General features: G+C 48.8%; 1 protein-coding gene across 2 annotated transcripts in view; it reads right to left on the bottom strand.

Annotated features, from left to right (window-relative positions):
- Positions 1 to 1,598: 1,598 nt before the first annotated feature.
- Positions 1,599 to 13,905, bottom strand: part of TOP1MT (topoisomerase (DNA) I, mitochondrial) — a 14,496-nt gene continuing 2,189 nt past the window's right edge. For both annotated transcript variants that reach the window (XM_010137040.1, XM_010137039.1), the window contains exons 2-14: positions 12,268 to 12,383; positions 10,718 to 10,839; positions 9,850 to 9,972; positions 9,139 to 9,326; positions 8,266 to 8,410; positions 7,463 to 7,606; positions 6,771 to 6,956; positions 6,122 to 6,190; positions 4,946 to 5,060; positions 3,867 to 3,994; positions 3,051 to 3,145; positions 1,980 to 2,129; positions 1,599 to 1,701 (exon numbers count right to left, since the gene is read on the bottom strand). In XM_010137040.1, the coding sequence (XP_010135342.1) occupies positions 1,599 to 1,701; positions 1,980 to 2,129; positions 3,051 to 3,145; positions 3,867 to 3,994; positions 4,946 to 5,060; positions 6,122 to 6,190; positions 6,771 to 6,956; positions 7,463 to 7,606; positions 8,266 to 8,410; positions 9,139 to 9,326; positions 9,850 to 9,972; positions 10,718 to 10,783 (1,512 nt within the window). In that variant the 5' untranslated portion in view covers positions 10,784 to 10,839; positions 12,268 to 12,383. The remainder of the gene's footprint in view (positions 1,702 to 1,979; positions 2,130 to 3,050; positions 3,146 to 3,866; positions 3,995 to 4,945; positions 5,061 to 6,121; positions 6,191 to 6,770; positions 6,957 to 7,462; positions 7,607 to 8,265; positions 8,411 to 9,138; positions 9,327 to 9,849; positions 9,973 to 10,717; positions 10,840 to 12,267; positions 12,384 to 13,905) is intronic.

The following is a 13,905-nucleotide window of genomic DNA, read 5'->3' as shown; positions in this document are numbered from 1 at the left end:
GCATTTTCCCTTTACATTTGTCACAACTCTGCTATCATGCAGCAATTCAATTTTGGTGGCTCAGTTTTGTGTGTGGGTCCTTAGGGACCAGCCCAGCCAGGTTTGAGCTCTGCAGGCAGGCTCTTTAAAGACAAAGGATTTCCTATCATGCCTAAATCCCTGCAGACAACTGAGCGTACACAGACCCCACGCTAGGGACTGAGCCCTGGCTCAGATCTCTGCACATCAGCTCACAGCAGAACCACATCTTGGATGAGTTGCAAAAAGCTTCCAGTCGCTCAGAAAAAAAAAAAAATCACTCCCGGTTTTAATGAAATGCATGTCAAGTACCTGACTTCCAACCAAAACAGCAACAGCTTAAACACAAGAACAAGTGCCTGTAAACGAACACATGGGAAGCACTGAGAGCTTTGGACTACAGCGACCTGAACATCAGCCCTGAGATGCCAGAAGGCTTTGCTGCCAATACAACAGCTTGTTTACACCTGAGATTCACTGGTATGTAGGTTATGTTGCCAGGAACATGCTGATAGCACTATTTTTTCCTCCTCTGAAAAGCAGCCAATTAGGCAGTGAGCACCAGCAGTTCATGTTCTCAGTCCCCGCCTGCTCCATGCCCAGCAGGAGCAGACCAAGAAGGATGCAGCCTGATGACAAAGCTGTCATCCTATGCAGGCACAGCTCCAGCAAGGTTGGTACTGCTCCCCAGCACATTCCCATCCCACCGTAGTCTGGTCCAGCCCCACAAGCCGCATTATCCTTTCCCAGTGTTAGTTCTGGGGCTGGACAGTTGAGTTTGTGCCAAGTGACAGTGAGCTGAGCCAAAGCCAGCTGAAGCAAGCAGGGGAGAGAAAGTACAGCCCCAAACGAGCTGGCCTTTCCTAGAACAACGTTCTCCCACACAGGCGTGGTTAAAGTACACTTCGCTCCTGCCAAGGCAAATGTCATCCCTCCAGTGTGAAACCTGCTTTTTAACCCAGTGTCTTCTCCTCCCTCTGCCATGACATTCACTCCCTCCCAAAACATTTTTCCATTTCAATTTCTTCTGTACTATTGCACCATTTTCTCCTCTCCTGGAGGTGAAAGGGCACAAAATACCCTGACATAAAAACCTGAGTTTTTTCCCTTCCTCCTAGTGGACCTGTGACCCAAGCTCAGGTCTTCTACTAGAGCTGCCTGTTTCAGTGCTGTCATTGTCTTGTGTTTCCCCATCAAGCCAATCCAGAGACTGAAAAGGGCAGCTCAGCTCTACTACATCAAGGTGATAGGATTAGATTTAATCTTGTTTGTCAGTACAATTAAGGCTCTCATTCAATCTTCTTCCCAGACTCCAGAGGAAAGAAAAAGATCCAAAGCACTTGGCAACTCTGAAGAGGAATTAGAAGTTCACATCAAAGCCACTGCAGTCAGGATGAGTGTCACAAGTCAGTGATATCTGTTCCAACTAGAAACAAGATGTTTTCTTTTGTATACAAAAAAGGCACAAAATACCCATATTGATCCCTTTCATGAGACAACCACCCAGCCCCAACGTGCAATGATTGCAGCAGCATGTAAAAAAAGCTTCCAACAGCCCCAAACGAGCATGACTCAGTGCCTCAGAATTCAAAGTCCTCATCAGTCGTTTCAATCGCCCAGGCAAACTTCTCCCTCTGTGTCTTGTTGTAGATCTTCTCAATGGGCACACCAAACTTCTTGCACCTGTACAGACCACAAGACTGCAGTGGGGATGTGCTGCCCACCCTGTTCTGCTCCCACCAGAGCGGTACCCTCCTCTCAGGGTGCAGCATTTTTCACCCATGCAAACTCCTGGTGTATCCCAGTACCGCCAGGGCTTGGGTAGGTTTCTCTGGGCAGAAACAAAGTTTATTCCTTTCCCCCAAAGGCTCAAGTGTATGTTCATACCCTTCCCCAGGCAGTGCTAGTTGATCTGCACATCTCCAAAGGACTGTTTGCTCCACAGAATCCCCAAGACATACCAAGCTATGCTAATCCTGGGGTCCAGGTAATTCAGCTTGGATGTGCCCAGAGCTATCTGCTTGTTTTCTTCCTTATCTGTGGCCTGGACATTCAACTTGGCCAGCTGCTCTTCCAGCCGCTTCAGCAGCTTCTTTTTCTTCTCCACATTGCTGAGGGCAGAGGAAGAGCAACACAGACAGCATATTAAAGGGGAAGAAGCAACAAAGGTGAAATACAGAGCAGCTCTGGACTTCTACTGCCTGGGAGCACAACGGGAAGCCAACAAGCTTCAGCTCAGAACAGCCTCTACACTCACCTGAAGTCCTTAATGCTTGAACCTAGCAAAGTGGAAGATGCCATTCAGCACTAACCCATTTCCTGAGTACTTTGACATAAGACATTTTTAAAAATAGAATTATTATTCCCTAAGTGGGGCAGTCACAAAAGCCAGCATCCAGCAGAGACCACCTTTTCAAACCCAGGTTCCACAAGCAACAACCATCTCTGACAACCTGTGCTGCATCTCAGCAGCACAAGGCAGGACGAGAAAACAAGAAAGCCCGAAGTAAAATATAAAATACAACCTTTGTTTCTCTCTTCCACCCTTCTCCTGTCTCTGGGCAGCAAATCACATTTGAGCTCTGGGAATGGGGGGGCAAATTGGGACAGGCCCCATGCAATGGCTGTTGCAGAGATCAAATAGGCCACAATTCACTGCTCAAGTGTCCCTCAAGAAAAACATGCACCAAGGCTAGTCTGGGTATTCCCAGCTCCGACCTGAAGCTCCACACCATGGCATTTAGAAGATAATTCCAGGCCAGCAGCTCACACTGAAGTCTCCATGTTCAGTGAGATGTGCATTATCACAAACAAATCCCCCTGAAGGAGCTCTCTGCAGTCCTGCTGTTGCAAGGAACCATCCCCAAGACCTCCACCCATCTGCCACGGGACAGGAAGCATCTGGCACCCAATAATGACATGTCAGTGCTGATGAGCTGCATGCAGTTTATTGGACCAAATCATCCCCACCCAGAAACCTTCCGCACAGAGATTCCTCTGCAAAAGGGGACTTGTAAGGGAGAGTCACTCACGCTTCTGCTTTGGCATCTTTTGTGTCTTCAAACTCCTCTTCAGCTTTTTTCAGCTCTTGCTGGGCTTCTTCCACCTGTTGCTTCTTGGCATCGATCTATGAAGGTTAATACAAAAAGTGAGCCCATGCTCCCGTCCTCTGTGGAGGTTTCAGCTGCCTCTCTTTCCCTTTCCTTTGCCACATTCCTCATCTTCTCACCTAATCCAGAACCAACTACTTGTCCAGCAGCTGCTGGAGCTCAAGCATTTCTTAGCGTCTTGCTAAAGATCATCACAATATGGATGCCAGAAACACTCGCAGCTCTTTTCCGTTCATCTTGTGTAACTCTCTGAGACTGACTGGCTCGTGACAAGTGCCGGAGCCCTCGGCAAAGTCCCAAGCTCACCAGTGGAGTGTGAACAGAAGCCAGGCACACTTAAAATTACTTTGAGGAATTACCATAGCAGACCCATGGTCCTATTGTGACCAGCCAGAAGGGAACATCAATTTCCTGGTCCCAACTGTGTAGAAGCTGTGCCATCACAAAAGGAACCCTGCTTGGTTTGAAGACACTGAGTGATGAAAAAAATTAATGAAGTCTGTGTCAAGTGTGCTTCATCCAACATTTGAGCTTATACCATCCCTCTCCACTCCTGGGTTGCTGATATCTCCACACTGATTAAAAATGGCACCGTTTCTGGTTCATTCCCTACCATGCTTAATCAGTGTGATCTCTTTGGGCACTGGGTTATTCACTCTCTCCCCCCATATCCCCACCAGCACTCTAACAAAACCCCAGAAGTTACACAAGGTCTAGGGGCTCTCAGCTCTGTCTCACCTTGGCCTGGAGGTTTTGCATGGACTTCTGAAAGGTTTTTGGTGTAGACCTCTGATGGTTACATAAGATGGCCACAGCTCGGTTCGCTCGGTTGTAGGAGAGGAGCTTTTCTGCAACACTGTCTTCAGCTGGAAATAGATGGAAGCATCGCTATGTCTCCTTTCTAGGATTTGGGGAAGGCAGGGAATAGACCAGAACAGCAGCAAGTTATTTGCCTTCCCTATCCTATCACAGGGGAGAGCAATACTGCTTGGGGAAATTGGTGAAGGACACTTGAGTGTCACTGATTCTGATACTGTGTCTCATCACTCCTATCCCAAGCAGGCAAAAATAATGCAACCAATGGCAGGGAAGGAGAAAAAAAGGAATATTCTCATCTTGACTAACGGTTAGTCAGACTGTCACTGAGTGGGCAATTATTTGTCACTTGAAAATCACAGAATTATCGAATGCTTTAGGTTGGAATGGACCTTCAAAGCTCACCCAGTCCAGCAGTCAGCAGGGACATCTGCAACTAGAGCAGGTTGCTCAGAGCCCCAAGGTCCAATCCAACCTGGAACAGTTCCAGGGAACGGGCTTCTCCCACCTCTCAAGGCAGCCTGGGCCAGTGTCTCACCACCTTCAGCGTAAACAATTTTTTCATTCTCTCTAGTCTGACTCTCCCTCTTCTAGTTTAAGCCATCATCCCTTGTCCTGTCACAACAGCCCCTGCTAAAAATTCTGTCCCTAGCTTTCTTACAGGCTCTTTCAGCACTGAAAGGCCACACTAAGGTCTCCCCAGAGCCTTCTCTTCTCCAGGCTGAACACTCCAACTGTCTCAGCCTGTCCTCACAGCAGAAGTGCTCCAGCCCCCCTGATCATCCTCACAGCCTCCTCTGGAACCACTCCAACAGGTCCACATCTCTCTTGTGCTGAGTTCCCAACTTCCTCATAAGTTACATACCAACCAACAATGTGGTGCATCACCTGCCAAGGAGGAGCAGGCAGTTCTAGGGACTTCAAGACAATGGGTGGACATCGCTGAGCTCATTGACCACACAACCCATCTGGTGATACCACAAACACTGTTAGGAACTCACAGTTAGTGAGTGCCTTGAGCTGCTCCTGCAGGGTGATGGAAGCATTGTAGGTTCTGAACACTTTCGCACTCAAACCATCCATCAGTCTCTGGAGGTGCCTGTTCAAGATGCCTGTCTGGAGAAAAGACAACCAGACAAAGTTACAGGGAAAGAAAGGAAGAGAACAAGCAAAAGCCAAGACAATAAAGCACTTGCCTTTCAGACCATCTTCTGCCTAAGCAACCAGATAAGGTACTGTAAAAAAATCTCCCATAGCTTGCAGAGCTATTTGATGGGCCAGACCCTCACCTATCAAAAACTGGCACAAATTTCACTTAAACACTCAAAGAATCTCTCTGGAAGTCAGCAATTTCTGTCCATCTATATCCAAGAGGACACAGCTCACATCCAATATCACGTATATCCCATTTGATATCTCTGTTCTATGGAACACATGGAGCTGCATTTGGGCTGGAAACAGAAGATGCCAAGAAGAGTCATCTGGGGTTTGGAAGAAGCCTTATTTGTACCGAAAAAGCCAATCACAGATAAATCCTATATAACTAAAGAAGAGCAGCCTCTTCAGAGGAAAAGGGGGCATGTGGTTTTGAAGGGAATGAAGGCAAAGGAGGAGCATGGGTGGCAGCATCCCATACTGAGGAAGAGAGGAGGTTTTGGCAGGGGAGTAGCTCAGGAGAGAAGGCTGCAGCACATCTCTCCAGCACCCTTGTGCTCCAGCAGCATCTCAACCTCTGTCAAGCCCCAGCAAGGTGTGAAAGTATTACACAGCTGAGGTTTGACACCTCCAGCAACACCCTGAGCAACATGTATGTGGGCAGGGCTTCCCAAGCTAAAAAAAGTCCAAGCAGATGAGGTAGAGGAGGAAAGGAACAGAAAGCCACCTCCTTAGCAGAGGCACAGGTTACTCGTAGGTGTGGGCAGGCAGCCACGTCTGCATTCAGAGAAGCAGAGATGCTACCAGTGCAGAAAGAGGGTGGAAAAAATCATGACAGCATCCCAGCAGGGTGTTCAAACAGTTCCAGTGGTGTCTCTGCAATGGAGAGAGTTAAAACCAGCATAAGGGAATGTGGAACCACAGCCCAGGAGCTTGCAGGCTGGAGAAGGACGTCATGGGTTTGCTTCTACTTCCTCTGGGCCATCAGTGCTGTTCCAAAAGCTTAAGAGATGACAACTCACATTGAGCCTGTCAAAGAGGTCATCTCCTGGGTCCTTGTTCTTCATGAACAACTGCACGTTCTTGAACACCTAAAGGGGAGAAAAAACACAGCCATGGTCAGGGACAAGGAGGAAATTAGTCCTAGACATCTCCCTCCTCTCTGTCTGCCCCCTCATCAGATAGACTCTGATTCATGCACGTGTATTACACATCCTACCACACCATCAACCTTCTACGCTTCAAGGACTGACAGTGGGCCCTCAAACCCACTGGTACTGTTGGCTGTTCTGCCCCATCTCTGCTGTCCCCGGCATTCCACTTTCCCCACAAACACCATTAAAATCATCTATTCCATGGTCAAAGCAAAAGATAGAAATACCAGTGAGGACAGTTCAAGTCCTAATGCCCACCAGTCAGCTGAGGATGATCCAGCAAGAGGCAGGACTTCTCTCCCATGGTTCATGGGCTAGAACAACTTCAAAGGCCCTACCTCAAAGTTTCTCCCCCTTCAAGACAAGGTCAGCAGTGGTGTCAAAGCACAGGAAGCAGCTTTGCCACAAGTTTCAGGTGCAGATCAGGGACTGATTATCACTGAATGAATGAAGCCACCCAGCTGACCCTGCACCAAACTGCTGTGCTGGCCACTGCCTCCATTTCTGCCCCCCTCACCGGCTTCTCCACTGAAACTTTGTTGTAGTAACGGATTGAGTCTTTTCCAAGGAAGTCAAACTCCACCACATGCTCCTGCCCATCCAGCTTCTCGTGCAGTTTGATGTGCTCCACGCGCAGAGAGCAGCAGCCAACTGTGTCTGCAGTCTCCCCTTCTTCCTTCTCATTGCCAGCTCGCAGGGCCAGCTGAAAGGACACAGCAAGTCATCCATCCCAAATCACCTCAGTTCCCCTTTCCAAGGTTATTAAAGTGGATGTGGACACCAGGAAGTAGAAAGAACAAAGCTTTTTCAGGACAGTGCCTTAGTAAGTGGCTGCTGGGATCCCGGTGGAAACCAAGCAGTGACTACCTCCAGCAGAAGATTATTTCACTGCTCTCAGAAACTCTAAAATATCCCCCCAGAATGAAGTTATCCAGCTTTCCAGAGGGGCCTTTGTCGTCACACAGAGATACACATGCAGGGAAAGTCCTGGAAGGACAGTACAGCTCGTGCACTGCCACACAACTGCATCCTCCCACAAGCATCGGCAGATAGGAGTCACCATCCTCCATGATCACTGCCAGATTCCTCATGTGGAGCAGCCCTGGCTGGTACAACTGCAGATACCAAAAAGAGTACAGGGTGGGGTGGATCAGGTATGCTAAATCCCAGATTCTACAGGGAAGGGGGACAGGATGAGACCACAGATACCTTATCAATGAAGTAGAGGGCCACTGCTATCTGCCGGTTCCTCATCTCCTTGGACTTCCAATCAGCTCGGTACTGAGCACGGATTTTGTGGACGACATCCTTTAAGCGCCGAGCTACCTCATACTTCTGCCAATCTTTCTCCCCCTGGAAAGAGAGGCCACAACCCAGTGCCCCATCTTCTTTCCACCCCTCCCAGTCAGGCCCTCTTCTGGGAAGACCTCCAGCATCTGAACACTGGCTGAACTTCATTGTTTTCTTCTGAAAAATCCGTTAAATGGAAAAACCAGAGCAGAAACAGCTCATCTAGCGTTTCTGTGCCCTCTGCTGGCTGGACCAGGGATCCCAGCCAAGTCTGAGCTACTCAGTCCGGCGGTATCCTCTATTCAGTTAGGAGCCAGCACACAGTAAGTGAGAAGCCGCCAAACGGTCAAGCCATGGCCACTGCTGCTTGGACACCACCAGTGTGGACTGACACAATGCACTTGGCTCAGTCGTGCCCAATTTGTGTGCAGTGTCCTTATTTGCCTTGAGGACTGGAAAAAGCTTTAAATCACCTTTCCCTCCTCAGTGTTCACTCCCTCCCTCACTCCAATGGCATTACAGATGGTGATTCCACCTCCCCCTACCTCCCCTTTACTGGGTTAAATTAATCCAACCCCACAGATTCTAGTCCCTGTGAAAAAGAAAAACTATATATTTTTAACAACGTGCCACATCTCTGCTTTCCCCTGATCTTTCCACCTCACAAAAAGCTGGTGGCCCATAAAGCAACAGCTCTGCCTGAACAGCAGCATCACTCCAACCTTCAGCTTGGAGCTGGGGTTCAGCATGATGTACTTCAAAGTGTTCTGGATGTTTTCCGTCCATGAGGCCAGCCAGGTAACAGTGTTGTCGAAGCGCACCTCCTTCCACTTGTGCCCTTCTGGTGGCTTGGGGATCTTGGAATCTCTGTGGGCAGAGCACAGTTACAGCCTTTAGATCATGAAGAAACAGCTCATAAGCTCAACTGTTTCTTCACAGGTCACCACACTGCAGAATTCCTTTCAGAAAACATACAGCCTGCCCAAAATTGCTCCACAACATGATCAGTTCTTTATCCTTTGGGTGCTGGGGACACCAGGAGGACTTCCTGAGCTGGTGGGGAGTATTTTGAATCAAGGCCACAAGGTCTTCATAGGGGTGGCTAAGACCAATCAAACTCACATAACTTAAAGGGCAAACACTCAACCCAAACACTGCTTTTCCTCCCACCAGTGAGTATTCCTGATGCTTCCAGCCAGCACAAAGGGTCAATAAAATGAGGAGGAATGGCTTGTTTGGAAGAGGAGCACAGGAGAAGGAGGATAGAGTTGTCCCCTCTGAGAGGCTGTAGGAGCACTGCAGTGTTTGCAGTTGGTGGTGGGTGAACAGTGCATGCACCAGGGAAAGAAGGGAGCTCCTGAACACCTCCTCTGGCCACTGTATGTCCACAGAGAAACTAAAAGTCAAATCAACTGCAAAGCAAACTCCATCTCCAGGAGTTGATGGAAGGGCTCCAGTGAGAACAAGCCTGAGGGTGTGCAAAGCAATGATTGCAGGAGATAGCAAAGCCCCACAGCAGCTCCAGACAGAGATGTGCTGTTTACCCCAGATTCAGAAGCAGCCCCATGAGCTCAGCCCTTCCCATGGCAACTCACTTGCTGCAGTTGATGACAACATCTTCTGGCATGATCCTCTTCTTCAGCATGCCCATTTTGGGGTGGTCTCCACGCCCACGGAACAGCCCCGGCGGCTCAGTTTTAAAGTTGCCTATCTTCTCCCGGTGCCCATCAAGGATGCAGTATCCATACTCCTCTTGGATCTTATCTGCCTCCTCCTTCAATTTCTGAAACAAACACCATCCCACAGGATGAAACCAAGACCCCATGCCCCCTGCCTATCACTACCCTCTTTTCCCTGGAGAATGCAAGGCTGGAAAGGTAGAGCTCAAAGAGCTGGAGGAAGACATGAGGATAGGTTCAAGTTCTCTCCCAGCAAATGGTGGTAAACAAATGGTTCACCTCCACCCACTTTGTAAACCCACACAGTGCTGTTGTCCCCACGCAAGACACAGATGAATTGAAACCTGTGTGCCACCAGCCCCTTACCAAGGTCTACTATCCTCCAGACAGGACCCTGAATCATGGTCCAGAGATAACTTGTACCCTGCAAAGCCATGAAACGTGCATCCTCTGCAGAGCAGCTTAATAAAGAGGGGTGTGATGGTCATGGAGAAATAGAGCTGGTCCAAAGTCCAAAGAGGTCCCATGTCAGGGAATAACACCAGGAAAGGAGACAAGAGCTGAAATACTCAAGCTATTCCCAAAACATATCCTCCAGCCCCAGATGTCATAGGAAACAGTCTTCACCTGCTTCTCCTCTTTGGGGAGTGCTTTTCGTGCCTCACTTTTGTCCACAAAGTACTTGTGGATCTCACTGAAGTCACACTTGTCCAGTTCTTTGATTATCTCCTGCTCTGCCGAGGTCATCTCCTAATCAAGAAGTGAGAGGGGCTGAGTAAAGCCAGGAGGCAAAAGACAGCTCTGCACATTGCTGCTGCGTATGCCTCCCCTTCACAGAAAACGAAGGGGAGACTTACACATAGCAGTTCTTCAGAAAACTCAGAAGGAAGCAGCCACCCGAACCACATCCACTCATGGGCAGACAGAGATGCCATGGCAGGAGGCCAGGCTGCCTGTGGACGTCTGGCCTTGTACCCACAGCAAAGCTAAACACAGCCAGCTCTGAGTGGAGCTACCTCTAGCCTCTGCTGTGGAAACAAGAGGCCCCCAAGCATGGCTGCAAGCAGCCTGCAGAGACTGCAGAACCAGCCCCGAAGGGAGTAGGTATTTGTAACCTTGCCCTAGTTGGGTTTTTGCTTTCATTTGTGGACTAAGCTGAGGTGCTGTGGGACCATGAGGTTAATCCTTCAGAGGGACACAGGGCCCAAACCATTTGTGAAGCTGTTTGCATGACCCAGCACTCGCTTTCTTAAGCGGCATCACCAAAACTCAGAGCGCAACGTGAAGCACTCAAGGATGCTGCAGACAGCAAGCCCACAAGACACAAGGCAATAAATCATCTAATTTATAATCTCATAGTTATGTGATTATAAAAAAACCTAAGCCACAAAAAACCCATCATTTCCTCCATCCCACGCTGCAGCCTGTGGTCTGCCTGAGTTGACAGGTTTAATGCTGAGGACAGGCAGCAAAGAAGCCCTCACAGGAAAGATACCTTCCTCCAGTCATTGAAGAAGTTGTTCTGGAAGATCTCCTTGGTTGTGTATTCATGATCGAGCATTTTGGCATAGAAGGTGGCGATTTCCTCTGTGGCCAGGCTCAGCTTCAGGGGTTTGCCTAAGAAGAGAGAGGACCTTTGGTTATGGGGACAGTAGCCCACCGGCAGTTGTTTGGTGAGCCCCCACACTTAGTGGCAAAACAGGGGCATGGGGTGAGAACATCACTAGCAGGACTCCAGCACCCACACCACACCAGGCATAACCTCACCTGCAGATCAATACCCAGAGCATTTGACACAGTGGGATGCTGCCGTGGCCCGTCTGCAAACATACACTTCTTGTCTTTTACAGGGGAGTGGAAATCCTGATATATGTTAAGGTCACTGAGCCACAGGGCTTTCAGCAGCCACCATTCTGTAATGAATCCCAAACTAATGATTCCACAAGACACAGAAATGTTTGTTGTCCCACCACCACAGCTTCCAGGACCATTCTATATAGTCAACCACCTGCTTGGAGAGGTTTCATCTCAAACACTTTCCCATGTGGATAGAGCAATCAAAGGAAGCTCAAAGCTGAGATCTGTGCAACCTCTTACCATTGTCCAGTGGATCCTGGATCACTTTTTGAAGGTGGGGAAGCCACCATCCTCTCCTAAACTCTTTAGCTAGAGCAATGAAGTCTAGTAAATCCAAGGAATGACTTGGCTTTTCCTGGGAAATTTATCCTTTGAAATAGCTTTTCTAGGCGAGCTGCAGGAAAAGCATCCCTCAGAGCTCCAGGAGATGGTTCAATCTTACCTGCACCAGACACTCTGGTTTTTGGGGCTCCTGATCTCCACCTGCACTGCAGGTCACGGTGGGTCACAGCCTCATAACAGTCCCATGACAACCTACGTACATCAGCCATGGTCCCTTCCTACTCGGGGTTATTGCCTGGGCACAGTTTTTCATCCAGGAACAGTGACATCTTTTAGCAAATGAGCCAACATCACCCAAGATCCCAGCCCAAAGCCACCAGCCTAGATGCATGCAACACCCTGATGGGTCTCCAACAGCTCGGAGGCTACAGAGAAGTTCCAAACCCTATGAAGGACTAGATACAGCAGCCAGGGCTCCTTCTCGGGGTCAAAAAGTCTGACAGCCCCATCAATGTCCCAGCAGTGCCTCTGGTGACAGCATTGCTGGACACCTTATCTCCCCAGACTGGGCTATTTTTTTCACCTGCAAAAAACCTACAAGGTATCAGAAGCCCCAGTGAAGGGGCTGTGGGAGACCCCATGAGACTGTGGTCCCCTCCCATTTCCAGCATCCCAACAAGTCCCAAGGTCCTTTGTTGCCTCCTTTTGATCTGTCAGAAAATAGTTCACAGATGAAGCTGAGAATAGGGAGAAGACAGCCCAGCAAAAATGGTAGGAAACCAGAGGACAACAGAGACCTGGATCTGTCCTGCCAACATCAACCCGTCACTTATACCAGTTCCTTGGCCAGGTAGAGGACAACTCCGCATGATCCAATCACAAGGTCCAACCACAAGGTGGACGTACCATCATAATAAAACTGCACATCATCAGGCAGTGGCTCATAGAGGGGGGCAAAATAGGGTCCTCGGTGCTCCAGCTGGGTCCACTTCACACCATCTTCTTTCTTCTCCTCTTCCCACCTGGGACAGATGCAGAAGGACCCATGAGAGCATCCCAACCCTGAGGTCTGGGACCTTCTCCCAAGGCTGTCCTAGGAAGATGCTTATTAGGTGGTGACAATTGCCACAAAATGCAGGTGAAATCCTCTTATCTCTGCTACTGCCTCAGTTTCCCCGTTCTTTCAAACAAGACTGCAATGCAACCCAGGGAAAGGCATCTTGAGGATGAAGATATGCTCAGCGCAGTGACATGGAGGGAACCAGGGGGAGAGTGAAGGGATGGATCAGTCAACCCAACTCAGGGACACAGGCAGAGAGACCCCACTGCTGAGCCACGAAGGCTGCTCTGTCCACACAGAAAGGGCTGCAAGCACTGAACTGTACTCCCTTCTCCCCTCAGCCTTCACTGCCTCTTTTTAAAGAGCAGCCAAAGAGAAAAGGTTCAGAGGTTTGTATGCATGTGCCAGAGATGGGTAACACAATGTTCCTGACTACTGTTGTGACAGGACAAGGGGTGGTGGGTTTAAATTGAAAGAGGAGAGATTTAGACTAGAGAGAAGGAAGAAATTTTTTTGATGCTGAGGGTGGTGAGAGCCTGTGCCAGGTTGCCCCAAGAGGTGGGAGAAGCCCCATCCCTGGAACCATCCCAGGTTGGAGCCTGGGGCTCTGAGCACCCTGCTCTAGTTGCAGATGTCCCTACTGACTGCAGGGGGTTGGACTGGGTGAGCTCTGAAGGTCCCTTCAACCCAAACCAGTCAGTGATTCTACTTACACCTAAGGTATGAGTGCAAATAAGATCTTAATGCACTTCTCTCCCTTTCACAGCAAACAGCATTAAGTCACTGCAAGCCTTAGCTAGGAAATGAAGAGGTTTAAGAAGCATATAAAAAAGGAAATATTAAAAAATTAGGGAAGACAGCCACCCTGAAGATGAGGAGAGCAGCATATTAAAAGAGACAGCCCAAGTCCGCTGGCAGAGCACTGTTGTCAGTGGTGCATGGGACAGGCAGCAGATCTGCACCCTAAGTTTTGTTAACTGTTTATAAGACAGAATTTTTATTCAGAATAAAGGACAAATGCTGTCCTTTTAATTATCAGCATTTATCTCTGGGACAAGAACATCAGGTATATAATATAGAAGATTCTTAATATAGAGGACAGATGGCAACTTCACTCCTGGGACTTCTTTAGACTGCCCCAGAAAAAAAAAAAAAAAAAAAAAAAACAAAAAAAAAAAAAAAAACAAAAAAAAAACACAGAAAAACCCAAAACACCCAAGGATTGCTGGGACAGCACAGCACGATTTCACCCACGGGAGGAAATCCCCCAGTGTTTCTTGCCAGCGGTGCCCCGGAAGCATTTCTGACCGTTCTCTTCCCCACGGGACGCAGGGCGGAATAAATCGATCGCAGCAAACGGTGTTTTGTGCCCGGAAAAATAAAAACACCGCGGGGTGGTGGGAGGGAGATTAAAGAAAAATCAATAACCTGCAGAAAACTGGACTGAAAGCGGCTCAGAGACAGGAAGCTGCCCGGGTGATCTG

The sequence above is a fragment of the Buceros rhinoceros genome, unplaced genomic scaffold (genome assembly GCF_000710305.1).
Source record: "Buceros rhinoceros silvestris isolate BGI_N320 unplaced genomic scaffold, ASM71030v1 scaffold1275, whole genome shotgun sequence".
NCBI classification, from domain to species: domain Eukaryota; kingdom Metazoa; phylum Chordata; class Aves; order Bucerotiformes; family Bucerotidae; genus Buceros; species Buceros rhinoceros.
The sequence above is the reverse complement of the archived record's forward strand: the minus strand, read 5'-3'. Positions and strand labels throughout refer to the sequence as shown.